Below are 24415 nucleotides of genomic sequence, written 5' to 3'. Positions count from 1 at the left end.
CACCCAGAACAGGGGTTATTGACAATGGAGAGATGGGGACATCTGAGTTTAGATCAGAAGCCAATTTTATTGAGTATACCAGGGGTTTATATAGGGTTTCACTTGCATGGTAGTTATATGGGGCTCTATTTTTGGTAACAATTTCCCATTGGTTACACATTCTTCATGACATCATGTCACCTGGTAACATTATCTTATCAAAATCTCACATGTTGCTTGGTCGCTTGCTGCCCAGGGAGCCTTTATCTGTGTCTGTCTTTCCCATGGTTTCTGCTTGATCAGACCTAAGATAACAGGCCCCTTTATCAGTTCCTCTGCACTCTCTATTTTATTCCCCATAAGGGGTCACCACGGATCTGCCCAACAACGGTCACTAGGGATCATCCAACATGCATCCACCAATGGGGGATGGAGCTGGAGCAGCGCACAAAGCTCTTCCCACACTCGGGGCACTCACAGGCTTCCCTTAGTGGTGCCTCCGTTGGTGTTGGGTCAAGGCTGAGCTCCTGGAGAAGCTCTTCCCACACTCCCCACAATCATAGGGCCTCTCCCCGGTGTGGATGCGCCGGTGGGTGGTGAGGGTGGAGTTGCGCTTGAAGCCCTTCTCGCAGTCGGGGCAGCGGAAGGGCCTCTCCTCCATGTGAATCTGCTCATGTTTGACGAGATCGGAGCTGACGTGAAACTTCTTCCCACACTCAGGACACTGATAGGGCCTCTCCCCGGTGTGGATGTGCTGGTGTGTTCTCAGGGTAGAGCTCCACCCAAAGCTCTTCCCACATTCCAAGCAGGTGTAGGGCCGTTCCCCAGTGTGGATCACCTGGTGCCTCATCAGGCCAGAGCACTGCCTGAAGCTCTTCCCACATTTCCCACACTCGTAGGGCTTCTCGCCAGTGTGGATCATCTGGTGCCGAATCAGTTGGGAGCTCTGGCTGAAACTCTTCCCACACTCCCCACACTCGTAGGGCCGTTCCCCAGTGTGGATCCTCTGGTGCCGGATCAGGTCAGAGCAGTCTCTGAAGCTTTTCCCACAGTCCCCACACTCAAAGGGCCGTTCCCCAGTGTGGCTCTCCTGGTGCCGAATCAGGGTTGAGCTCCGGCTGAAACACTTCCCACATTCCCCACACTCGTAGGGCTTTTCCCCAGTGTGGATCTTCTGGTGCTGGATCAGGTTGGAGTTCCACCTGAAGCCCTTCCCACATTCCAAGCACTTGTGGGGCTTCTCCCTGCCATGAGGCTTCTCCCTGCCATGAGGCTTCTCCACCAGCTCTGAGCTCTGGCTGGATCTCTGGCCGCCTTCTTGGCTCAGGGGGGCTCTTTCCTCCCCGCAGCTCCCTGGGCTGGGTTTGCAGCCCCTCCTCGTGTGAAATCTCCAGGGCTTTTCCTTGTCCTCCATCCACACATGCCCTGGGAATGAAAAATCCTGGTTTGGGGAAAAAAAACAAGATAAGAGTGCCTTGGGCTGGTGGTTCCTCTATGCCCGAGTCATTGGGAACCTTGTCTCTGTAAGAACCGCCAAAACAACATGATTCAGCACAAAAATCCTGCAATCTTCAAGACATAGATAAAAAACTCCGCCAACATCAAGATTCAGCCAAAACCACCTCCAAAATACAAAGATTCAGAACCCACAAAAAAACCGTAACACCAACATATTAGCCAAATAAAGCTCAGAAACACCAAGATTCAGCCCCCATGAAAATCATGGATCCTCCTCCCTGGATACCTGCTACATGTGAGGGGGAAACACTCCGGGAGCTGGGGGTAGAGGGTGCAGATACAGGGAGAGGTGGAACCTTGTGGTGCCACCTCTTTCTGCTCTTCCTCCTGTGTCTCCACACTTCTTCACACTCCTCTTCCTCCTGCTATTCCTCCTTCTCCTGCACAATCCCACCATCTCATCCCACGTGCAGCGTTTGACCAGTTTGTTCCTCAACCCTGCTTCTCCTTCCCTTCTCCTCCTGCCCCAGGCCCAGCACCCACTGCCGGCTCCCTCTTCCCCCCAAACCCACAGCATCCCACGGCAGGGGCAGGGATGGAGCTGGGGCAGGTCGGGGTGGGGCAGCGCTGGGCTCTCGGCCGCTCCCGCCCGCACTCGGTCCCCACTGCAGCCGCTCCCGCCGGGACAGCGCGGGGAGGCCCGGCCTTGGCGCTGCCCCAGTCCCACCTCCCCAAATTCCCCTCGCATTTGGACAATAGGGCATGGATGTGTTGGTGTGCTGGGAAGAGACTGGGTGAAGGGGAGTGTGCAGCAATATGGCTAAAGCAGGAAGCAGCAAGAGGAATCTATGTGGTAAGAAAAAGAAAAGAGGTGGAACAGAAAAATACTGAGGATTGGGATGTTTTTCAGCAGGGTCTTATCCTCAACCTTTGCCAGCTGATCATTTGTATCCCTGGTGTCCAGGACAGGAAATCAAGGAGGTCAGGGTTTCAGGGGGTTTCTCTGTGAGGGGCAGCGGCAGCACCGGGCGCAGAGCTGCGGCACCGGGAGCACGGGCTGGGGGCCTGTGGGGAGCTGCGGGGCCGGGCCGAGGCTGTGGGGCAGCCGGGGCTCAGCGCCGGGCGCTGCCTGACCCCACCAGCCCCGGGCAGGGCCGGCAGCGGCCCCCGGCCCCCAGGAGGCTGCGGGACGCCCCGGCCGCTGCCCGGCCCCGTGGAGCTGCCGGCCCTGCCCGCCGGGGGCGCCTTCGGACACTGCGGCAGGACAGGGAGCGGCTCTGGGATACGGGCTGGGGAGGGCACCCTGAGAACCCGGAGGAGGAGCAAGGAACATCTGGGAAAGGCAGATTATTAGGGATGGATCAAGATATTCTTTGGGTCGCTGAAAAACAAATGATTCTGCAGAAAGCTCAGCAGCTGTCAGAGGATGAGCAGCCACAGGCACTGAGGGGGCTGCAGGAGGGGCACAAGGAGGCCCTGCAGCACTTGGGCACAAAGGCACAGCAGGTGAGTGCAAGAAGGGAGCAGCAAAAGGCCAAGCTGAAGGCAAAGGCCATGGCACAGTTCCTACAGCCCCTGAGGGATCAACCCCAGGGCACAAGGGGGCCCCAGCACCCAGGGCACGGCTCGGCCACAAGCACCTGGCAGAGGCATTGCCCTCCTCGGCAGGGGAGAGCCCACCCAAACAGCCCCTGGCAAGGAACCAGGGCTCCAGCTGCAGGGCACAAGGACACTGCAAGCACAGACAGCAGCACCCTCAGGACCAGCAAGTCCACCCCTTGATGGACATGGATTGCCAGGGCTGTCACAGCTCCCATCACACCAGGGATCCTCCACACTGGAACCCTTGAGAACATTCAGGCAGGGTCTGCATTGAGAGGAGGCCTCTCCTGATGGACACTGGGGCCTCTCAATGCACTCTGAATCTCAGACCCAAGGGGCGAATAATGCCAAAAATGTCTTGGATTATTCAGGGAAAGTGGGAAAGAGCAGCAGTTTTATTCAACCACTATTAGCAGATGTGGGAGATGGGTGTGAAATGCCTGAGTTTTTATTTGCTCCTAATTGCTATCATGATTTATTGCGAAGGGATTTGATCACTAAACACAGAATGCAAATTAATATTATAAAAGGTGATACAGAGGCCAGTTCTGTTGTACCTCTGTGTCAAATGTCTGGCCAGGCCTATGCTGAAGTGAGCCCAGAAGTGTGGGCAGCCCCAGGGAAAGAGGGAAAATTAGATATGGAGTCTGTCCAAAGTACTCTGAAGCAACCAGGACAAGTGGTTTCTAAAAGCAACACCCTGTTCCAGGGGAGGGAAGGAAGGGGAATCAGACACAGCGCAGGTCACCGCCCCATGCTCAGCTCAACCTGCGAAGCTGTGGGTACTCGTGAGAGCCTGGCACTGAAATGCCCTGAGCAGGAAGGCTTCAATATCTTCTACTGACACCATGGCACCTAACGGGGTGACAAAAGGAATTCTGAAAAGCTGATAGGCCACCAGAAGAAATCCCACAACACCATGGACCAGCGCCTGGGAACCCAAATCAATTTATATCAGAAGCCACAGAACCCATTTCTCATTTCCATGCATCATTAGATTACAAGTTGTCCTCAAAATAATAACCAACCAGACAGCTCCAGCACCTGACCTTCCTGCTGACCAATCCACTGAAATGAGGAACACAACATTTCACCATGGGATGGGATCAGATCATCTGTTAGCAGAAAAAGGAGGAGTTTGTGAAAAATTTAATAATTCAAACTGCTGTTGGCAAATAGATGACAAAGGAAAAGTGGTGAAACAGAAAACAAAGGAAACAAGAAAGCAGCTCATGTTCTGGCCCAAACATGGAAACAATGGGAATGGGACATGGTTTCATGGCTCCCTGGCAGACCATGGGTTAAACAAATGCTGTTTCTCCTCTCATGTGCTACAGCAACTCTCATCTTTTTACCATGCTCCACACCTTGAGAGTGCAGCTCATTCAGCAGCTGAGTGAGGGGATGCAGATGGCAGCCAGACCTCTTAATCCAGAAATGGCTACAGAAGGACAGAGAATGAGGGCACTGAGAATAATCCCAAATCCAAAGAGGACCCAGGAAGAAAAAACAGTCAACGAGTGAATCTGCTTGGAGATAGGGTCAGGGACTTGTAGATAAGGAAGTAATGGGAGAAGCCATCAGCTTTAGAAAATGTTAGAAATTGACACTGAAAGCTCCTCAAAGTCCTGCTGAATTCCTGAACTTCCAGAAGAACAAAGACTGAACAGAGCAGTGAATATCGGCTGTTATACAAAAATGGGGATGCACATTAACGAGGACATGCAGTTACCGGATCGGGAGGTCTGAACCTTCCAAGTAACTCAGCCAGTGGGCAAAGGGAGAGGGAGATGAGGCCGGGAAAATGAGGACAAAAAGGAGGCTGCGAACTACAATAGTGGCAGAGACCGCACGGCAAATACGCCACGGCCTCTCCCTCTGCTCAGCAATAAAGTCACTTTTACAGGACTCCTCTGTCTCCTCTGGGCACAGAAACCTCCGGCCACAGCAATTTCCCCGCACAGCCCCGGGCACGGGGCAGCCCCCTCTGTCCCAGCCACAGCAACCGGGCCGAGCCAGCGCTGCTCCGGCAGCGGCTCCTGCCGAGGCAGCGGCCGCAAGGAGACCGCGGGCAGGGGATGCCCGAGAGGGGCCCCGAGCCCCTGGGAAGCCCCTGCAGAGCCATGGAAGCGGCTCCTGGCGGCACCGTGAGCCCGGGGCGATCCCCGCTGGAGCAGCCCGTTCCCGAGGGATGTGTCCCGTGGGAGGGACCCCAGGCTGGAGCAGGACGAGGATTCCTGTCCCTGAGGGGAGGCTGTGACAGGACCGGGCTGTGACCCCCATCCCCTGCGCCTCTGGCTGGGGAGAAGGGAGGGAATGCGGGACAGAGTTAAGCCCGGGAGGGAGAGAGAAGTGGGGGGAGGATATTTTCGTAGGAATTATTTCAGTTCTCATTCTCTTGCCCCGCTATGTTTGATAATAAATTCAATTAATTTCCCCAAGTGAAATGTGAGAGGAATGATGGATTTTGTTCTTACAAACAGGCTGTGGGTCTGCTGGCAGATCAAACCAGCACTGAGAGATAAAAGAAACAATGGAAAAGATTCCACTGATTGATGAATGGGAAAAGATATTTGCTTTTACAAACAAACTTTAGGTTTGCTGATAAATGAAACTGAACGCTGAAAGATGAAAGAAACAATGAGGGAAAACCCTAAATTCCATAAGAATTAAAAATTAAAAGGGAGGTTGTACATCAGAGCGAAATCTTAAGTATCGGGAGTAGGGGAAATTTGAACCTCTCAAGTACCTCAGCCAATGGGGAAAGAGAGAAGGAAAATGCGGCCGGGAAACTGGGATTAAAAGAGAGGCTGCGTCCTCCAAAAATTGGAGAGACGGGGAATGCCCCATGGCATCTCTCTTTATTCGAATAAAGTAAAAGGATTCCTCTGTCTCCTTTTTGGACACAAACCTCTGAGGTTTGTGGATTAACTCTCCTGACAAGTGCGTTGTGCCCGTCACCAGTGATTGAACTGTCCCCACGCTTACCCAGACCCCCGAGCCTTTCCTTACGTGCTCTGTTTCCTGACCAGGGACAGGAGGGAAGTGACAGAGAGGTTTTGGCCTCTCTGCAGCATCCCCTGCTCCGGCCTGGGCTCCTGCCGAGGCTGCAGGCGGGTCCCGGCTCCGTCCCGCACTCACCCCAGCTCCCAGCGCCCTCAGGTCCCGGTCACGCCGAGCTCCCGGCGGTTCGGGGCAGCAGCAGCGGCTCCTTGGCCTCCTGCCCGGGCCGGGCCCAGCGCCAGGGCCGCTCCTCAGCCGCGGCTGCCGGGAAATGCCGGAGTGCGGGGAAAGGGAGGCGGGGCCGTGCCGTGTGCAGAGCCCGCCCCTCGCTACGATTGGCTGATTCTGCCGTCACTCCTCGAGCTCGCGCGCTGATTGGTGGGAGCGGGGCCAAGCACGGCCCCTGGTGCCGCCCTGAGGGCGGCCTTGGCTCGGCAGAGCCCCCATTACCGGAGTGTCCGTGCGGGCCCGGGAGCGGTCGCAGTGGCCGGTGCCCGGTGAGGCGGCGGCGGAGCTCGGAGGCAGCCCCAGCGCAGCCTCCGGGCACGGGGCAGGCCCCTCTGTCCCAGCCACAGCAACCGGGCCGAGCCAGCGCTGCTCCGGCAGCGGCTCCTGCCGAGGCAGCGGCCGCAAGGAGACCGCGGGCAGCCGCTCCAGCAGCGCCCTCAGGCCAGCGGCAACACGGGCCGGACACGGCACAACGAACCCGCCTGAGCCCCCTGCAGTCCCCGAGGCCCGCAGCCAGCCCCGAGCCCCCGCACAACCCAGCGCGGCTCCCACCTGCGCTGCGGCCGCCTCCGAGCTCCGCCGCCGCCTCACCGGTGGGGTCCCGGTCACCCCGTGGATGATCCCGGTCACTCCCAGTATGTTCCAAATTACTCCTGGTAGGATCCCAGTTGCCCCCAGCATGCTCCCAGTAGCTCCCAGTCATGCCCTGTATGGTTCCTTTCATTCTCAGTGAAAGCTCTCTGTGGCCCCAGTCACCTCCAGTGTGATCCCAGTTACTCCGAGTACTATGCCAGTCACTCCAAGTGTGACCCCATCAGTCCCAGTATGATCCAAATATGACCCCAGCATGGGCCAGCTGCTCCCAGTACGATCCCAGTTGGTCCCTGCATTATTCCAGTTTCTCCTCTTCACCCCTACTACAGATCTGATCACTCCCAGTATGATTGCAGTCAATCCCAGGATTATCCAAAGCATTCCCAGTCCCTCCCAGTATATCTCAATTGTCCCCTGCATGCTCTGAGTTGCTCCCAGTCGCCCTCAGTGTGGTCCCAGTATATCCCAGTATGATCCCTGGTGCCTCAGTTCTGCTTCCAGTGGGTTCTTTTCCCAGTCTGTCCCAGTCCATCCCAGTCCCTCCCCAGCAGTTGCTGCCATTTCACAGATCCTGCCCCCCCACCCAATTCCCGGGCACTGGGACCCCCCTGTACCCCTTTATCCTGCACCAACACCCCACTGCACCCCCTTATCCTGCACCAACACCCCCTGCACCCCCTTTCCCGGGTATCCTCCTCTCCCGGCCCTGGATCCCCCGTTTCCGTGATCCCGGGGACCCCCGGGGCCCCATTCCCGGCCAGCCCGGGGCACCTCAGCCCCAGCCTCCCTTTGCTGGGAAACCCAGCCTGGGCACGGGGCTCTGCGGCCGCTCTGGGATTTGTGATCCCCCAAAGGAAAGGGAGAGACCAGAAGAGGGAGAGAGAGAAGGAGATTGGGAATCAGCAGCAGAGGGAGAGAGAAGGAGATTGGGAATCAGGGGTCGGGTCCCAGCGCCCAGCCCTGCTCCGCCGGGGGTGGGACCCGCACCCGCAGAAAAAATTGGCCCCGCTGCTCGCGGTGCTTGCCCGGCTTTGGGCCGAGCCCAGCGGGGTCCGGGCAGAGTTTGAGCGCCGGGCCGGGAGTTCAGCACAGCCCGGCCCGGGGGTCCCGCAGGGCGCGGCCCTGGAGGGTCCCAGACGGATCCCGAGGGATCCAGAGGGGGCCAGGAGGGGATCCAGGTGAATTCCCTGGAATTCGCCCTTTTCCCCTCCCCCTTTTCCCCTCCCCCCGCGCTCCTCGGGCACTTTCGCTTTCGCGTCTCTCCAGCTGCGCCACAGCCGCGATCGGGGACGGCTGCGATGGCTCCAGCGCTGGGGCTGGGGGTGCTCTGGGGGCTCCTGGGGAACCCAGGGGGCGCGACCAAAGGTGAGTGGGACCCCCCGAAACCGGGACCCCCCTGAACCGCAATTCCCGGGCACCGGGGACCTGTTGCAGAATGAGCCGTTTGCCGGGGATGAGCCATTTGTCGGGTGCTCGGAAAACTCGGACTCAATATGAGTCATCCGCAAGTTCCGTTTTATTGAAGAGAGCATCAGACACTTATACAGCAAGTAATAAACTCATGAATATTCTGTAATTTACACCGTCCATTGGCCACACCACAACATCAGCTCTTCCCCATTCCTCAGGGGTTACATCTCTCTTTTTCTCATGTCTCTTTCACTATTTGTTATCATACTACAGCTAGGCCCAAGGACACGCTGTCTTGCAGGTGCAGGACTTGGAATTAGCCACGGCCTCGTACTTTTCCAATCTCTAGTCAGCTAAAATCCCAACAGGGACCCCTCCGAACTTCCATTTCCGGGCACTGGGAACCCCCTAACCTCCATTGTCGGACCCATTTTGGGTCCTGTGATCCCCCTCTATCACCTTCCCTAGCACTAGGACCCCCTGAGTCCCTGTTCCTGGGCACAGGGACCCTGTGAACCTTTCATGGCAGCGGGACCCCTTGCACCCCCTTATCTGGCACCGGGACCCATATGATCTCCCATTCCTGGGGCTCAGGATCCCATTGAATCCTGAATCTCGGCACGGGAACCCCCCTGAACCCCCATTCCTGGGCACTGGGACACCCCTGAATCTCCATTTCCGGGACTGGGATTCCCCTAAACCCCGTTATCTGGGACTGGGACTCCCCTACAGCCCAGTCAGATTTCTGGGAGCCCCCTGCCCCCCTTTTTCGGGGATCCCGCACCACCCTGACACCTACCCCAAAGACAACAGATGCTGCCCCAGAGCCTGACCCTGCCCCACAGCCCACCTCAGCTATAAACTACCCAGATTGGATGGGGGTTCTGGTGAGGGAGAGATACGCGAGATAAAACAGATGCTGAAGGAGCACATTTCTCAAGCTCATGAGAAGCCCTCCCAGTGCCTCAAAGAGGGAGAGTCTAATAATGCAGCAATGGAACCCACAGATGTTACAACTGTCTGGGTTCCTGCTGAACTGCAAAGGCAGTCACAGCCAGCAGCAGTTGCCCCTGTAGAAACAAGGAGATCTAAGATGAAAGCAGAGCACCCAGATAAGGGAAAGCCCTCACAACCCTCAGGAGATCCAGAGGTTGAGATCGTCACCGAGTCCCTGACGTACGAAAATCTCCAAAATCTGCACAAAGACATTGTATGATGGGGATGTGAGACTTATACAACCTGGCTACTTTGGGTTTGGGACCTTATAAGTACAGGTGTCCTGTACTAGATGGTGGTGAGGCAAGGAATTTGGGACCCTTGACCCAGGACTCAGGTATGAATCAGATTTTTGTAAGGGAGCCAGGGTCCCTTTCCTTCTAGGAGCGGCTTTTAATGAGTGCCAGAGAGAGGTTTGTCCCCAGGGAGAGCATGCAGGAGCACCACCATAGAATATGCTGGAAGACCCTTGAGGAAGGCATCCAACAGCTGAGAGATGTGGCAGTATTGGAGGGACTCTTTGGGAGGGATGGACAGCATGATAATGACCCCAACAAGGTCAGGTGCACAGCGCAAATGTTGTGGAGTCTGGTAAATCTGGGGCCATCTCAATACACCACCTTCATTGCAATGATTAATGCTGACACCAACCGAGAGACAGTGGGCTCTGTTGCCAACAAGCTTAGAAATTATGACAGTATGATCAATGGCCCAATGCTGGGCCATTGCTGGCTCATGTCTCTGCTGTGATTAAAAATCTCAAAGAGGAGATGAGGGAGGAGGTAAGGTGTCACAGACATATTTTATGAAAAATCCTTTCCTTAGGATTTTTTCCTCCTGAGAAGCCGAGAGACCTTAGGAACAAAATGTAAACGATAATTATCTGCTGCTGTGGAATTACCAGGTGGATCTGTGATTGGTCTCATGTTGTTGTTTCTAATTAATGGCCAATCACAGTCCATCTGTCTGGACTGTCTTGGTCTGTTACTCATTCTTTTTCTATTCTTAGCTGGCCTTCTGATGAAATCCTTTCTTCTATTCTTTTAGTATAGTTTTAACATAATATATATCATAAAATAATAAATCAAACCTTCTGAAACATGGAGTCAACATTCTCGTCTCTTCCCTCATTCTGGGACCCCTGTGAACACCATCACAGTGAGGAGCAACAGTTCCCATATGGCACCAGTGCAAGTCACAGGCCCCAAAGTCAGAGCCCAATGTTCCCCAGCTAGACAGAGAGGGTACCCCGCAGGGGCTGACCTGTGGTTCTCCCTGCATGACCATGGGGAAGACATGGGAAGGTGGGATGGAAAACCCACTTCGGTCCTAGCAGCACGGGTGTGTCAGTTCAAGGAGGGAAACACTAATCGAGGGAACTCCAGTAAAGTGAAGGTAGCCTCAACCTCCCATGACCGAGCTGCTGAGTATGATCTGTCAGATCCCCTTGAAGGAACCTCTACCATGTATGCCCAGGAAAGAAATAACATGGACTAGAGGGGCCCTGCCTCTAGCCAGGAAGAGGCACGGGCAAACTGGATCTTTTAGACAGTGTGGATCTGATGGCCTGGCAAATCAAATCCACAAAAATATGATGCCTTAGTTGATACTGGTGTGCAGTGTACCCTGATACCATTGGGATATGTGGGGGCAGAACCTGTTTCCATTGCCAGGGTGACAGGGGGATCACAGCAATTGACCCCATTGGGAGCTGAGGTGAGCATGACTGGGAAGGAGTGGCAGAAACATCCTATTGTGACCGGCCCAGAGGCCCCGTGTATTCTGGGCATAGACTTCCTCCCGAATGGCTTTACAAAGACCCAGAAACACTCAAGTGAGCTTTTGGCATAGCTGCTGTAGAGACAGAGAACATTAAGCAATTGAACATTTTGCCTGGACTATCACAAATCCATCTGCAGTAAGACTTCTGAGGGTGGAAGAGCAACGAGTGCCAATTGCCACCTTGACGGTGCACCGCCGGCAGTACTGGACGAATTGGGATGCCGTGATCCCTATCCACAAAATTATCCATGAGCTGGAGAGCCAAGGGGTGCTCAGCAAAACCCACTGACCCTTCAACAGCCCCATCTGGCCTGTGCGCAAGTCTCACAGAGAATGGAGATTGACTGTGGACTATCGTGGCTTGAATGAAGTGACTCCACCACTGAGCGCTGCTGTGCCAGACATGCTGGAACTCCAGTACGAGCTGGAGTCCAAGGCAGTGAAATGGTATGCCACCATTGGCATTGTCAATGCATTTTTCTCCATTCCTCTGGCAGCAGAATGTAGGCCTCAGTTTGCTTGCACCTGGAGGGGCATGCAGTACACCTGGAACCGACTGCCCCAGGGGTGGAAGCACAGCCCCACCAACTGCCATGGACTGATCCAGACTGCACTAGAAAGGGGTGAGGCTCCAGGGCATTTGTCATACATCAATGACATCATTGTGTGGGGGAACACAGCAATGGAAGTGTTTGAGAAAGGAGAGAGGATCATCCAGATTCTGCTGGAAGCCAGCTTCACCATCAAGAAGAGCAAAATCAAGGGACCTGCCCAAAAGATCCAGTTCCTGGAGTAAAGTGCAAAATGGATGGCGTCAGATTCCGACTGATGTCATCAACAAGATCACAGCAATGTCTCCACCAACCAGCAAGAAGGAAACATAAGCTTTCCTCCCTGCCATGAGGCTTCTCCACCAGCTCTGAGCTCTGGCTGGATCTCCGGCCGCCTTCCTGACTCAGGAGGGCTCTTTCCTCCCCACAGCTCCCTGGGCTGGGTTTGCAGCCCCTCCACGTGCAGGATCTCTGGGGCTTTTCCACCTCTTCCATTTAGCCACAGCTTGAGAATGACAAACCCTGGTTTGGGGGAAACCAAGGTGGGAGTGCCTTGGAGTAGCGGCTCCTCCTGGCCAGGTCCATCTCTGGAACTCAGCAGTCTTGTGTCCATGAAAATCTCCACAATATCAAGATTCAGCCCAACGGTTTCAGGGGTTCCCCCTTTTCCAGCGTCCAGCTTAGGGATGATCCAGGGGCTTTTGGGGGTCCATGGGGGCCTTCTGCCCTGATGCTCTGCTTTGAGATTCCAGGGATCCCAGGGATCCCTCCTCTCCAGGCCCTACCGTTCCAGTCTGCTGGGGTCCCCCAGCTCTGGGATCTCCCCTCTCTGCTCTCCCCAATCTGAGGCTCCCAGGGGTTCCCCTCCTCTGCTCTCCCGGGGGTCCCCAGGACCAATGTCCTCCCCTGCCCATACTGGGCAATGGCCACGTGGGCCCCCAAAGATCCCCCAAGGGGCTCAGCTTTGGGCTCCGGCAAGATCCAAACCTACACACACAGAGAAAAAACCTCCCAGGGACACCAGATGATAGTTGGGGTCAATTCCACAATCTGTGAGCTCCAAACACATCCCAATAAAAAACCTTCACAGGGACCCCCAATAGATTTGAGACGGGCTCCCCCTCCCCGCTCACCTTCAGGACGAGCTGGGGGCGATGGTCCCGCGGCTGCGGCCACAGGGGGCACTGGAACCTCCTGTTCCTCCTGTTCCTGCTCCTGCTCTTCCTCTTCCTTTTCCTGCTCCTCCTTTTCCTCTCTCCCTCCTCCTCCTCCTCCTTCTTCCTAACCCCACCTCCTCCCCAGTTCTTGCCTTCTGTGTATTTAGAGTGGAGAACCTTGCTTGCATTTAGAACCAGAACAAAGATCCCAGATGGAACAAGGCTTGCTGCTTTTAGTCAGAAGTACCAGTGACTAAAGGTAACGTTTCCTTTGGTTTGGTGCCGTCCTTGTTCCTCCTCAGTGTTCAGACTGGGCTATAGGGTGTCCTTGTTTGCTGCATTTTCCGAGTTCCTCTTGCACCCTTTGGGCCATGGGCTGTGCCCTGGGAGGGTTCTTTGTGCTCCTTTGTGACACAGGAGAACCTTCCAGGCGGTTTCTGCGTGAGCTGCTGCTGGGATGTCACAGGAACAGCGCCACGTCCCCGTGGTGTTCCCGTTGCTGTGGGACACGGAGGCCTCAGTGCCCAGAGTGGCTCTGGGGTCGCTGCCGGAGGATCCTCCTGCCCGAGGCATTCTCAGCAGCCAGCCCAGCCCTGACGGGTGTCCTTCTGTGCTTGCAGGGCTGCAGGCTGCAGACGTGTGTAGTGCAGCCAAAATGCTCCAGCACGTGGCTGCTGCAGTTTGCACTCTGTACTCTGTGGCTTATTCGGGGTATTTTTTAACCCACTTGGCACGTAAGTCGAGGTTTTCCTTTCCTGCAGCATCTGTGGCTTTGGGCTTGCTGTGTGCTTTCTGTTCTTCCTCTGGAGCTGTGTTGACTTTGGAACCAAATTGCCATGAAGACACCATTGCTTTGGAAGAGCTCCTGCCAGCAGCTGCAGCTGGAAAAAGGGGTGTCTGCAGCCAGCAGGGCGTGCACAGCATCGGCAATGAGCCCTGGGGGGATGTGTTCCCTCAAGCAGAGAGTCTGTGCCAGCAGAGCCTGGAACTCCCTCCCTTTGCTGCTCCAGCCAAGAACTGACCCAGCCCAGTATTTTGTGCTGCTCTCTTGCTTGCTGTGGGAAGGGACTGTGGCTCCTGGAGGGATGCTGTGAAATCAAAATGCTTTCTCGGGGTTGCCTTGCTCTGTGGCATTTCCCACCACAGGCAGTTTTTCTCCTAACATCATCTGGTTCATGTTCCCTCTCCCGTTTCAGGGCACCTCATGTCTACATTCCGAGCAGCTCCTCCTTCGGTGAGTGGGAAAGGAACCTTTGGTGTTTGGAATTGTGCAGCAAGTTGTGAGCTCAGCATGTGGCAGCCCAGTGCCAGCCTGGGAGGCTGAAGGAAAGTTCCTGTCAGTGTCTGAAGCAGCAGCAGCAGCAAAGGAATTCCCATCAGTTTTCTCCTTTTCTGCTGAAGAGCTTTTGAAGAACTGCAGGTCTGGTTTTGCAGGCAGAGAATTGCTTGCTGGCTTTAGCCATGGTGGAATATTGAATTCCCAACAATAAGTGGCAATGCCGACTTTAGTCAATTGTTAGTTGGAACATCTCCGAACCGATTTTCTGCTTAGTGCAGCTGGATGTGCAGCTGAGGAGAAATAAGGTGATAACTGAGACAGAACTTCCCGTCCCTCATGCTGCCGTCTGTCCACAGGGCACAAAAGCAGCACCAGCACCTCCTGGGGCTCCCTCTGCTTCCAAAGAGGAGGCCAAAGAGGAGGAAGACAGCAGTGAGCTTCCCGCTGCTCTGGGGGACGATGGTGAACTTCCCTCAGTGCCGGGAGATGACAGTGAACTTCCCGCTGCTCTGGGAGACGAGGGCGAACATCCCGCGGTGTGGGAATGCAACGGCGAGGCTCCCGCGGGGTGGGACAAGGACAGGGGGCATCTCCCGGTGTGGGACAAGGATGGTGGATGTGCCCTGGAGTGGGACCAGAATGGCCAAGCTCCCATAGAGTGGGAGGAGGACAACGGACAATTCGCAGTGTGGGATGAGGATGGAGGACATCTCCCAGTGTGGAATGAGGATGGAGGACATCTTCCGGAGTGGGATGAGGATGGAGGACATGTCCCGGTGTGGAATGAGGATGGAGGACATCTTCCGGAGTGGGATGAGGATGGAGGACATGTCCCGGTGTGGAATGAGGATGGAGGACATCTCCCAGTGTGGGATGAGGATGAAGGACATCTTCCGGAGTGGGATGAGGATGGAGGACATCTCCCGGAGTGGAACGAGGACAACAGACAACGCGCAGTGTGGGATGAGGATGGAGGACATCTCCTGGTGTGGAATGAGGATGGAGGACATATCCCGGAGTGGAACGAGGACAACAGACAACGCGCAGTGTGGGATGAGGATGGAGGACATCTCCCGGAGTGGGATGAGGATGGAGGACATCTCCCATCGCCCATCCTCCTCCCACAGGATGGAGGACATCCTTTGTCTTGGGAAGAGGAGAGTGAACATCTCCCAGCATGGGAAGTGGACAGCAAAGATCCCCTGGCTTGGAAAGATGATGGAGAAGCTGCAGCATTTTGGGAAGAGGATGGAGAAGCTGCAGCATTTTGGGAAGAGGCTGGAGAACCTCCCTCTGCTTGGGAAGAGGACAATGAAGCTCCCTCCGCTGCGGGATCCTGGGCTGAACATTCTGACAGCAGCACAGCCCTGCAGCCAGAGGGGAGAGGGGAGTGGTGCCTCATGCAGCTGAGTACGTCTGCTCTGTTCCTGGGTGCCCGAGCAGGTGCTGTGTGTGTGTCTGGGCATCAGCTGCACCCAGGGTTGTTCTGCAGCTGAATGTCACAGAGCCATTTATTGTCCTTCCCCAGCTGACACCAAGGGGCTCACGGCCCCAGGGAGTGGGGCTGGTTCTGGCTCTGCTGCAAGGCGGGCTCTCACTCTGGGAGGGAGCGTCTTCCACGTTTTTTCTTTCAGGGAACACCGTGAGCGAGGCGGAGCCTGGCCAGAAATACCTGGAGGTGGAGCAGATTGGCCAAGGGTAAGTGCACGGCAGCTGCTTCTGCACAGGCAGGGCTGGGGGTTGTGCTGGTGCAGGATCAAGTGAGAGGTCAGGGGAGCCCAAAGCACCTTCAGACACTGGGCTACCATCCTGCTGTCTCTCAGTCCTGATCAGAATTGATAACTGTGGTCAGAAGGTGCCATCAAAGGCCCCTGAGGCTGGCAGTGTCCTGCCTGCAGCAAGGAGCAGGACCTGGAAGATCTTCTGTCCCTGGAACTGGATTGCCTAAAAGAGCAACTCACCATCTGGTGACTGTCAGAAAACAGTTCTCAAGAATATTTCTTTCAAATATTTTGCTTCAAAAAATATCCACTGGTCAGGATTATCAACCTAATGGTTTAGAAACAGAAACCAGAGATGAACTAATAAGTGCTCTATTCTAGCACAGGTAGCAGACCCCATACATTCAGTAACAGACACAGAGCTGATGCACTCTGGGGTAAAATGCATCACCTGCCTGATGGCAGGGCCCTTGTGGATCCTGCAGGTCTTAGGCAGGAAATGGAAAAGGATGAAATGCATTCTTTTCCACTTCTTTAGACACCCATTTCTCACCTCAGGTTTTGAGCTAAAGCAATTCAGGGTGAACATTTGGGATTTGCTCCAGCCCAGTTCCTTTGTGTTGGGTCTCAGTTTCCTCTTGCACACCTTGCATGGCAGAGGGCTGGTGGCTGCTGTGCTGCTGTTGGAAGGGTCGATGCACCCAGGTGTTTGTGAACGCTGCAGGCAGCAGAGATCTCTTTCCTGAGCTGGCTTTCACTGCCAGGGCCTAAAGCGCTGCTTCTTTCTTCTCTCCTCCTTTGTGTCCAGGGCTTTCGGAACCGTTTACAAAGGACTCGACAGGGCCACTGGAGGAGAGGTCAGTGCCAACACGCCCAGCACGGCCGGCAGCTCTGCAGGGCTTTCCCCTCTGCTGGGAGCTGTGGCTGCAGCTCTGGGGGCCAGCAGAGCTTTCCTGCCCAGGCTGCTCTGAAGGCAGAGCAGTGTCAGCCTGCAGAGCACAGCTGGGACAGACTTGGTCCTTCTCAAGTGCCAAAGGAATGCAAGGAGGGCAGCGGTGTCTGTCAGTGAAGGACGCCCTGGCTTGGTCTTCATATCTAAAAGTGTGAATGCATCAGCTGCTGGAGACTGAGGTCCAGTTTATCTTCATCCCAGCCTCAGACAGGAACATTATTTAGCAGTTTTTCCATCCTGCCTTTTATCTTCAAAGGGAACCTCAAGCCCTAATTAGGGAGAGATCCTGCTTGGGCTCAGTTTGGGGTTTTAGTCCTACTTCAGCTGTTCACAGAAGGAGAGGGAGAGAAATGAGAAGATGGATGTCAAAGCAAAGCTCTCTCCTAAATCCTGCAGTTGTGTTTGGGTCTGGTGTCAGTGACAGCCTGTGACAGGGATCACCTGAGCAATGGATGTGTGTGTTTGCTTTGTTGTGCAATCCCAAACAGAGCTGTTGGATCTGAAATCATGACCAAATCCCATAGAATTGCTAAAGGGTTTCTGGCTATTTTGCTCTGTTTTCACAGAACCAGAATTACCTCCTGCTTGCAACATCTGTTTGAATAATAATAATAATAATGAGAGTGTTGAGGCCATTTGAGAAGACTGTAGGTGCAGAGAATGTTGTTAGAGCTTTGAGGCTGACAGCTGAGGGACCATTTCTGCAGAGCTTGCAAGGCCAAATGTCTCTGGCCATGTGTTCTGTAAGCAGCCCCCAGCTGGCAGAGCAATGGGCTGTGGGAATGGCCCTTGCTGAGCTCTGGTGTCCCATCCCAAGGCAGTTGGGCCCAGCCCGGCTCCGTTGCTCCACAAAGTCTCGCTCCGTGTTTGCTTTGGAGTTAAAGGCTGCAATGTCCCTTCAGGTGGCCATCAAGAAAATGAGTCTCAGAGGGCAGAACAGGGAACGAGCTGTGAATGAGATCCTGCTCCTGAAGGACAAGAAGAACCCCAACATTGTCAAATTTCTGGACAGGTGAGTGCTTCAGCTCTTATCCCATGCCCAGGCCCTGCATTAACCTTTCCTGGCATCCGGAGTCTGTAGCCTGTTATGAAAATGCCTGACACAGCCACATCTTCCCAAAACAACAGCCTGGCAGTTCAGTCCCTCCATGTGCTTTTGTTGCTTTGCTTTGGTTTTCCCTTCAAGTTCCTCCCCGTTTGCTGTGTCTTCTAACAAGTGCTGATGAACCACAGCAGAAACTATTTCCCTTGGCTTCTTCTTCCCAGCCCTTTTCCATTGCTACAGATGCCAGGAAGACCAGGTTCTTGTTTCCAGAAATGCCTCATTTGCCCAGTTTTCACTGGCCTTGCCTGTTTCTGAAGGGACTTTCTGAAAGGTTTTCTGACTGCTTTTGTCCCAAGTGCTGCACGGCCTCCTCCCCTGGATAACTCTGGCAGTTGTGTTGCCTTGTTCTGCAGGGAATGGTGGAACTGATGAGTTCAGGAGCTGAACCAGCTGGGGCCAAGGGTTGTGGTTCCACGTTGATCTGGGCTGTTGCTAAACTGCATTTTTCACCTGCTTGCCATCTCAGGCCTCTCCTTTCTCACAGGTGTCTCCTTCTCCTTTAGACTGTGCAGATTCCAAGGGCTGTGCAGCCTGGCAGGAATGTCTCTCCATCTGATTCTGTCCTCATTGAAAGTGACCTGGAAACAAAACTCCACTCCAGGCTTTTCCATGGGGGGAATTGAGCTCTGCACTTTCATTTCCATGCCATTGCTTTCCTCTTCCAGCTTCCTTGTTGATGGAGATCTCTGGCTGGTGATGCAATACATGGATGGAGGAACTTTGCAGGACGTTGTCAGACAGATACGCATGGCTGAAGGAGAGATGGCAGCTGTCAGTCGGGAGGTGAGGGATCCTGCTTGTCACTCCCATGGCTGGGACACGATGGTCCTTCCAAACAGGGCGTGAGAGCAGGAGTGGCTCCATGCTCAGGGCTTTGTTTCTGTGTTGTTTTTGTGAGCTGGAGAAGAAAGAGCCTCTGCAGTGAACGGCCTGCCAGCATCACTGCACTTCTACTCTGTTCTTGTTCTCTCTCTTGCTGTTGTGGTACTCTCTGTCTGGTTTGGATTTGATTTGCTGTTCTCAGCTTTGCCTTGAACAGTTTGCCTGGAGCTGGTGTGCACTGCACTCCTGGCCTGTCACAGCAAAGCTGCTGCTGGCAGAATTCTGAACTGTCCTTTCTTGTGTGATATATTCTGGCCATCGGTTTTTGCCCTCATGTTTCTTGTTCTCTCTCAGTGTCTGCAGGGCCTGGATTTCCTCCATTCCAAGCGGGTGATCCACAGGGATCTGAAGAGCTCCAACATCCTCCTGGGCATGGACGGCTCTGTCAGGCTGGGTGGGTGTTCCTGGCCAGGCACGGCGCTCCCAGGCTGCGGGTGTGGGGCTGCTTCCCAGGGAGGGCCAGAGCCCCACAAGGGCTGCTGGGGGCACTGCCCGGCCCCGGGTGCCAGCTGAGAGCGGCTGCCCCTGCAGAGAGCTCAGGAGAGGAGCAGGGTGCCAGCAGTGCCTTTGCTCTGCCTATGGCCCTTCTTTGTGCTTGGTTTCCTCATTCCAGCTGCCTTTGACAGGGTTTGTTTCTGTCCTCAGCTGATTTTGGCCTCTGCGCTCAGCTCAGCCCTGAGCAGGACCAGTGCAGCTCCATGGTGGGCACTGCTCACTGGATGGCCCCAGAAGTTGTGACCAGATCTCCTTATGGCCCCAAGGTGGACATCTGGGCCTTTGGCATTGTGACCATCGAGATGGTGGAAGGAGAACCTCCTTACTTCAAGGAATCAGCGGCCATGGTAAGAGGCAAATTCTGCAGTGGCTGCAGAGGCCTGTGAGCACAGGGGGACCCTGCACTGGGAGCAGCAGCTGGAGGTTTCTACACATGGGGAAGGGAATTCCCAGAGGACTCCATCCTTAACACAGATGATTATTCTGCAGTCTCCAGCAAAAATCTGCTTTGGGATTTATGTTGTCGCAGCTCTTCTGGCTGTGAGGATGACCTGAAAATGTGAACGAATGCAGTAGCTCTAATGTTGCAAGAAAACACCAAACCATCCCCAAATCCTACCCACAAATCCCAACAAGTTTTCTGAAGGAGTTTCTAAAAGAGGTTTTGCAAGATGATCACCCCCCTGATTCGTCTCACTGGGAAAGTTGTCTAAAACCTGAAGATGATTGCTTAACATCCCCTTTAGAGTCTAACATATTTCTTTCCAAGTCCAAGCTACTTTCTCTTTGTCACCAATCCTGAGCTTTCAGCAACACAAACCTCCTGTGTCTTGCCTGGCAGTTTTTGGGACGGAGCATCAGGAATGCATCTACTTGAGTGTCAGTGGCACTGCAGAGATGCACTTGATGTAAGAATCCTCTGAAATAACACAGGCAGACCACACTGACTCTGGAAAATGGCCTGTAAAGCTGATGTCCACATTTGGAGAAGCAAAACGTGCTATTTCTGATGGAGGTTCCAACGAACAAAGTCAGCCAGTGAAACTGGCTCTCAAGGCGAGATCATTTGGATGTTGCAGTGGCTGTGGCAGCCCCAGGGTTTGGGTTTTTTGGCTGGCATAGCAAAATGAGCTCTGAGCAGCATCTCTGGCAGGGAGGAAAGTGCCCCTGGAGCTGGGGCTGAGGCCCCGGGGTGGATGTGAGCCCGTGTGGGTGTGAAGGGAGCTGGCAGAGCGCTGAGTTTGCTTTCCCTGCAGGCTCGCGCTCTGATCCGGCAGAACGGGACCCCGCAGCTGCAGGAGCCCCGGCGCCTGTCGGCTCTGCTGCGGGACTTCCTCGAGTGCAGCCTGGAGACAGATGAGGAGCGGCGCTGGGCTGCCCAGGAGCTGCTGCAGGTGAGGGCCAGGGGCTGCAGGGGAAGCAGCAGCGCCAGGGAGGGGTTTTCTTGTGGGGCCCCCTCCGACAGTGTCCAGTCTGGCTGCGTTCCACACGCAGAGCAAGCAGAATCCTCGCCTGCTGTGGCTTGGCAGGCTCCTTTGGAGCTCACCTGGGCCTGGTGCCCCACAGCGAGCAGCTTCAAGCAGCTCAGGGGACCCAGAGCCCTGCCTGACCTGAGCTTGGATGTTTCCAGGGAGGAGGCACCTCCCACATCTCTGGGCACCTTCTGTCAGTGTTTCCCCACTCTGCTGGTTAAAAAGCTCTTCCTTAGATCTATTCTGAGCCTGCTTCCCTCTCCTGAGTTTCAAACCATTTCCCTTTGTCCTGTTGCAACAGAGCCTGTGAGGAACTTGAGTCTGGAAAGTAACAGTTCATTTCTTTCCTTTTTATCCTTTGGGCAGCACCCATTTTTATCATCAGCCAAGCCTCTCTCCAGCCTGACACCTCTGATCACTGCAGCAAAGCAACTGAGGGAGCAGCAGAGGAGATGAAGCACTTGAGGGCAGCTTCTTGTTACAGTAGTTAGGTCAACTAGGTAGTTATTGTAGTTAGCACTGTTAGTTGGTTATGGTAGTTAGCACTGCTAGTTGGTTAGGGTAGTTAGGACAGCCTGTTTGTTATGGTTCTTATGACAGCCTGTTTGTTATGGTAGTTTTTTAAATAAAAACTCTCTTAACCCTCAACTGCCTTGCCATGTCCCTTCCTTCTCCCGCTGTGCCTCAGCTGCCCGGAGCAATGTGAGGGGAGAGCGGGCCCAGCCTGGCCCAGAGCTGAGCCCCAGCAGAGCCCTGGCAGAGCCCAGAGCAGCCTCGGCCCCTGCAGAGTCAGCCTGGAAGGAGGCGCTTGGAGCCTTCTGGGCTGCAGCCGGCTCTGGGTTACAAACTGGGTGTGCTGGAAAATGCCACCGGCTCTGCACGAGGGCAGAAGGGGCCTGGGGAAGGCCCAAGTGCTCCATGCAAGGGAAAAACCTGCCCTGGGATTGTTATAATTAACTGGGTAGTGTTGGCTTTTGCTATTATGTATTGACTTCTGCAAATTATTCTTAATCACAACGATTTTGATGCAGTACAGTTTGTAATCACTTTTAACTGCTTTTGCTGCAGTATAATTTGTCAGGTTTTTGTGGCCAACGCCCTGGCCCCTGTGTAGCTCATATCCTCAGACCATCATTTATGGATGATATTTTAGTTTGTGAACAGTGTGAAAAACATACATTATAGTTTTGGCTTTTGCAAAATATTAAAGTGGATGCCAGATGTTGTCCGTTATAATGTTAATTTTTGCAGAAGTAGCTGTAGTTCTGTAATAATAACTAATGCTTTTATTTTTGTAACTAACTGACAATAATAACTCAGAGATATTTGTGAAATAGCTAATGTTCATTTACAGGACTCGTGGAAATAGCAAAAAGCGTCTGCATGGTCAGATAACATTTAAGGAAGGGATGTGATGAGGAGCCCTGCCACTGACCCTTCCACTGTCAATAACTGTCACCTGCTGAAACCACAGAACAGGGGCCCTTGTGAGGGAGTGACACACAACCCTCAAAACAGCAATCCACGATTCCTGCATGTACTCTAAAAAGGCGAGTTGGGGATCAAACCAACCTAAAGAATTCCTGGAACATGTAAACAAGTTAAAAGAAATGTTTGAATTACTATAATGATTATGAATATGTATTTGACCAATGTAGGGGGAAAAGGAGATAAGAAGAGTTGCTGTGGTTAACAGGTGTGCCTCAGGCCATCGCCAAGCATCAGTGCTGTTATTCATGTGTCTCTAGTTATCCCTTATTAAAATTCTAAAAATTCTAAAGCGTGAGGCTCCTTTCTCACAACACCCAAGGTCCTCACCCCTTGCTGTTCTCCCAAGGCAGGATCTGTCAATCATAAAGTTTGTCTGGATGGAGAAGAAAAAGACTGCAAAGAAAAGGAAAATGCATTGGTGTGGAGGCCCATGGGCCTACCATTAGAGTTTAATCTCCCACCCGTGGAGGACTGGTCCCCAATAAGAAGAATAGATTTCAAGGTTATGGGAGAAGCTTGCTTCTCCCACAGATCTTTGCAGACACATGCTGATTTATGTAAAGTTATGTTACCCCATTGGCCTGTTGGCCTAATTACCCTAGTTCAACCCATGTTACCCATCTCTGGTTAGTCCCTAGAATATTCTCCTCTCTCTGTCCCTCCATTGGCCCTAGTTTACTGCATTCCTCTAACCCTGTTTCCCTATTAGCTGACCCGACCCTTAACTCCTCCTTTGCCCCATTTTCCCCCATATCCATTGGACCCTGGCCCTCAGCTCCACCCTCACTACCCCATATAAAAACCCCCTGTGCCCTCAGCTTGCACCCTGTCTTTGTCCCTGGGCCCTGTTCAGCTCTGTGCCCTGTTCCTGTACCAATAAACCCAGTTTGCTGCAGATCATACCCAGACCCATCCTGCCGACTTTGTCAGCTTCATAAAGCAGCCGTGAGCTTCGGGCTCCGGAGTGCCGGACGCTCCAAGGGCCTCGGCAGCGCCAGGACGCTCCAGGCTGGGACAGCCAGGCAGGGCAGGAGGAATCACTGCCCCTTTCCCCTCTCTGCTGCTCCATCTCCCAGCCCAGCATCGCTGCAGGACAGCCTCACTGCCAACGCCATCCTGCCAGGGATGGACTGGGGGGATCTCCTTCCCCTTCCCTCTGGCATGGAGGCAAATCCCATCTGCTTCTTGTCCGCCCTCCTTCTTCTCCTCATTCTGTCCTACATCCACGTTCATTTCTCATCTCTTTCCTCCCTTGTTCGCTCTTGTTCCTTCCTCTCCTTCTGCCTTTTCCTTTTCCCTTCTCCATGTCTCTTCCTCTCCTTGTCAGCCTGGGGAGCTGTGAGGAGGAAAAACCCTTCCTGTGCTGGGAAGGGTGTGGGGAATGTGAGAAGAGCTTCAGGCAGAGCTCAACCTATTCCTGGCACCTCCAAGGACGGCGGTGTCGGATGCAGAGATCCGTGGGGCTGCAGAGATCCCCCTGCAGATCCATGGGGCTGCAGAGATCCCCCTGCAGATCCATGGGGATGCAGAGATCCCCCTGCAGATCCATGGGGATGCAGACATCCCCCTGCAGATCCGTGGGGATACAGAGATCCCCCTGCAGCCCCCGGAGCAGCCACGCTGAGCACGGCGATGCCTGAGAGGAGGCTGTGACCCCGCGGCCAGAGGGCCCCGCTGGAGCAGCCTGTCCTGGCAGGACTGACCCCGGGGCACAGTGACCCACGCTGCAGCACTTGGAGGGGGCTGTGCCCCATGGGATGGACTCACCTTGGAGAAGTTCCTGGAGAAGTTTCCGGTGGGAGAGAACCCAGGGTGCAGCAGGGGAACGACTCCTGTCCCTGAGCAGAGGGAGAAGCCCCGGAGCATGAACTGAGCCCGGCCCCATTCCCTGTCTGCGGCACTGCCGGGGTAGGAGGTGCAGCTGGGAGGAGGGAGGCGTGGGGGAAAGCTGGGTTTAAGGGTCTTCACTTACTTCTCATTATCCTGCTCTGAGTTTTTGGAGTTTTCTGTCACAAATCTCTTCCCCACTCATCCACAGGGGTTTGGGACGGTTTTCCCGTTTTTGGGGGAAATCAAAGCGATGCACTGATGCTCCTAATTAGGGGTAGGAGAAGTGAGGCTCCAGGGCGTCCCGCTGAGCAGGAGCCACCGGAGTCGCAGTGCCGGGAAAGCCGTGGCGGGAGGTGCGGAGAAGTTTGTTTGTGTTTTCAGCTCAATCCCCTCGGGCCCGGGCCCGTTCCAGGGCTGTTCCTCAGCTC

The 24415-nt window shown here is 54.4% G+C and overlaps 3 protein-coding genes and 1 pseudogene across 3 annotated transcripts in view; 1 reads left to right on the top strand and 3 right to left on the bottom strand.

The window, feature by feature from the left end:
- The window catches only part of LOC132085581 (zinc finger protein 239-like), a 204979-nt gene that overhangs the window by 112586 nt on the left and 67978 nt on the right, over positions 1-24415 (bottom strand). The window lies entirely within an intron of this gene.
- LOC132085595 (zinc finger protein 135-like) lies at positions 48-24153 on the bottom strand. Its single transcript, XM_059491061.1, has 3 exons — positions 24130-24153; positions 23925-23995; positions 48-1420 (listed from the first exon to the last, which is right to left on the bottom strand). The coding sequence occupies exons 1-3, from the start codon at positions 24134-24136 to the stop codon at positions 467-469; spliced, it is 1032 nt and encodes a 343-aa protein (XP_059347044.1). The 5' UTR covers positions 24137-24153; the 3' UTR covers positions 48-466.
- LOC132085606 (zinc finger protein 436-like) overlaps positions 459-24415 on the bottom strand; it is a 91921-nt pseudogene continuing 67964 nt past the window's right edge.
- LOC132085509 (uncharacterized) lies at positions 13132-21154 on the top strand. The gene is made up of 11 exons (XM_059490986.1): positions 13132-13201; positions 13381-13471; positions 14281-15449; positions 15674-15737; positions 16569-16617; positions 17615-17724; positions 18483-18600; positions 18994-19093; positions 19345-19541; positions 20451-20588; positions 21033-21154. Exons 1-11 carry the CDS (start codon positions 13132-13134, stop codon positions 21120-21122), a joined length of 2196 nt encoding a protein of 731 aa, XP_059346969.1. The 3' UTR covers positions 21123-21154.

This window comes from Ammospiza nelsoni, chromosome 31, assembly GCF_027579445.1.
Source record: "Ammospiza nelsoni isolate bAmmNel1 chromosome 31, bAmmNel1.pri, whole genome shotgun sequence".
Classification (NCBI taxonomy): Eukaryota; Metazoa; Chordata; class Aves; order Passeriformes; family Passerellidae; genus Ammospiza; species Ammospiza nelsoni.
The sequence above is the reverse complement of the archived record's forward strand: the minus strand, read 5'-3'. Positions and strand labels throughout refer to the sequence as shown.

Coding starts and splice junctions, on each gene's coding strand:
- LOC132085509 (XM_059490986.1), top strand. CDS start 13,132: ATGGGCTGTGCCCTGGGAGGGTTCTTTGTGCTCCTTTGTGACACAGGA. Junction 13,472..14,280: donor TACTCTGTGGCTTATTCGGG/GTATTTTTTAAC, acceptor GTCAATTGTTAG/TTGGAACATCTCCGAACCGA. Junction 19,094..19,344: donor GGACGGCTCTGTCAGGCTGG/GTGGGTGTTCCT, acceptor TTCTGTCCTCAG/CTGATTTTGGCCTCTGCGCT.
- LOC132085595 (XM_059491061.1), bottom strand. Junction 1,421..23,924: donor TCTCCAGGAACTTCTCCAAG/GTGAGTCCATCC, acceptor TCCCCAAACCAG/GATTTTTCATTCCCAGGGCA.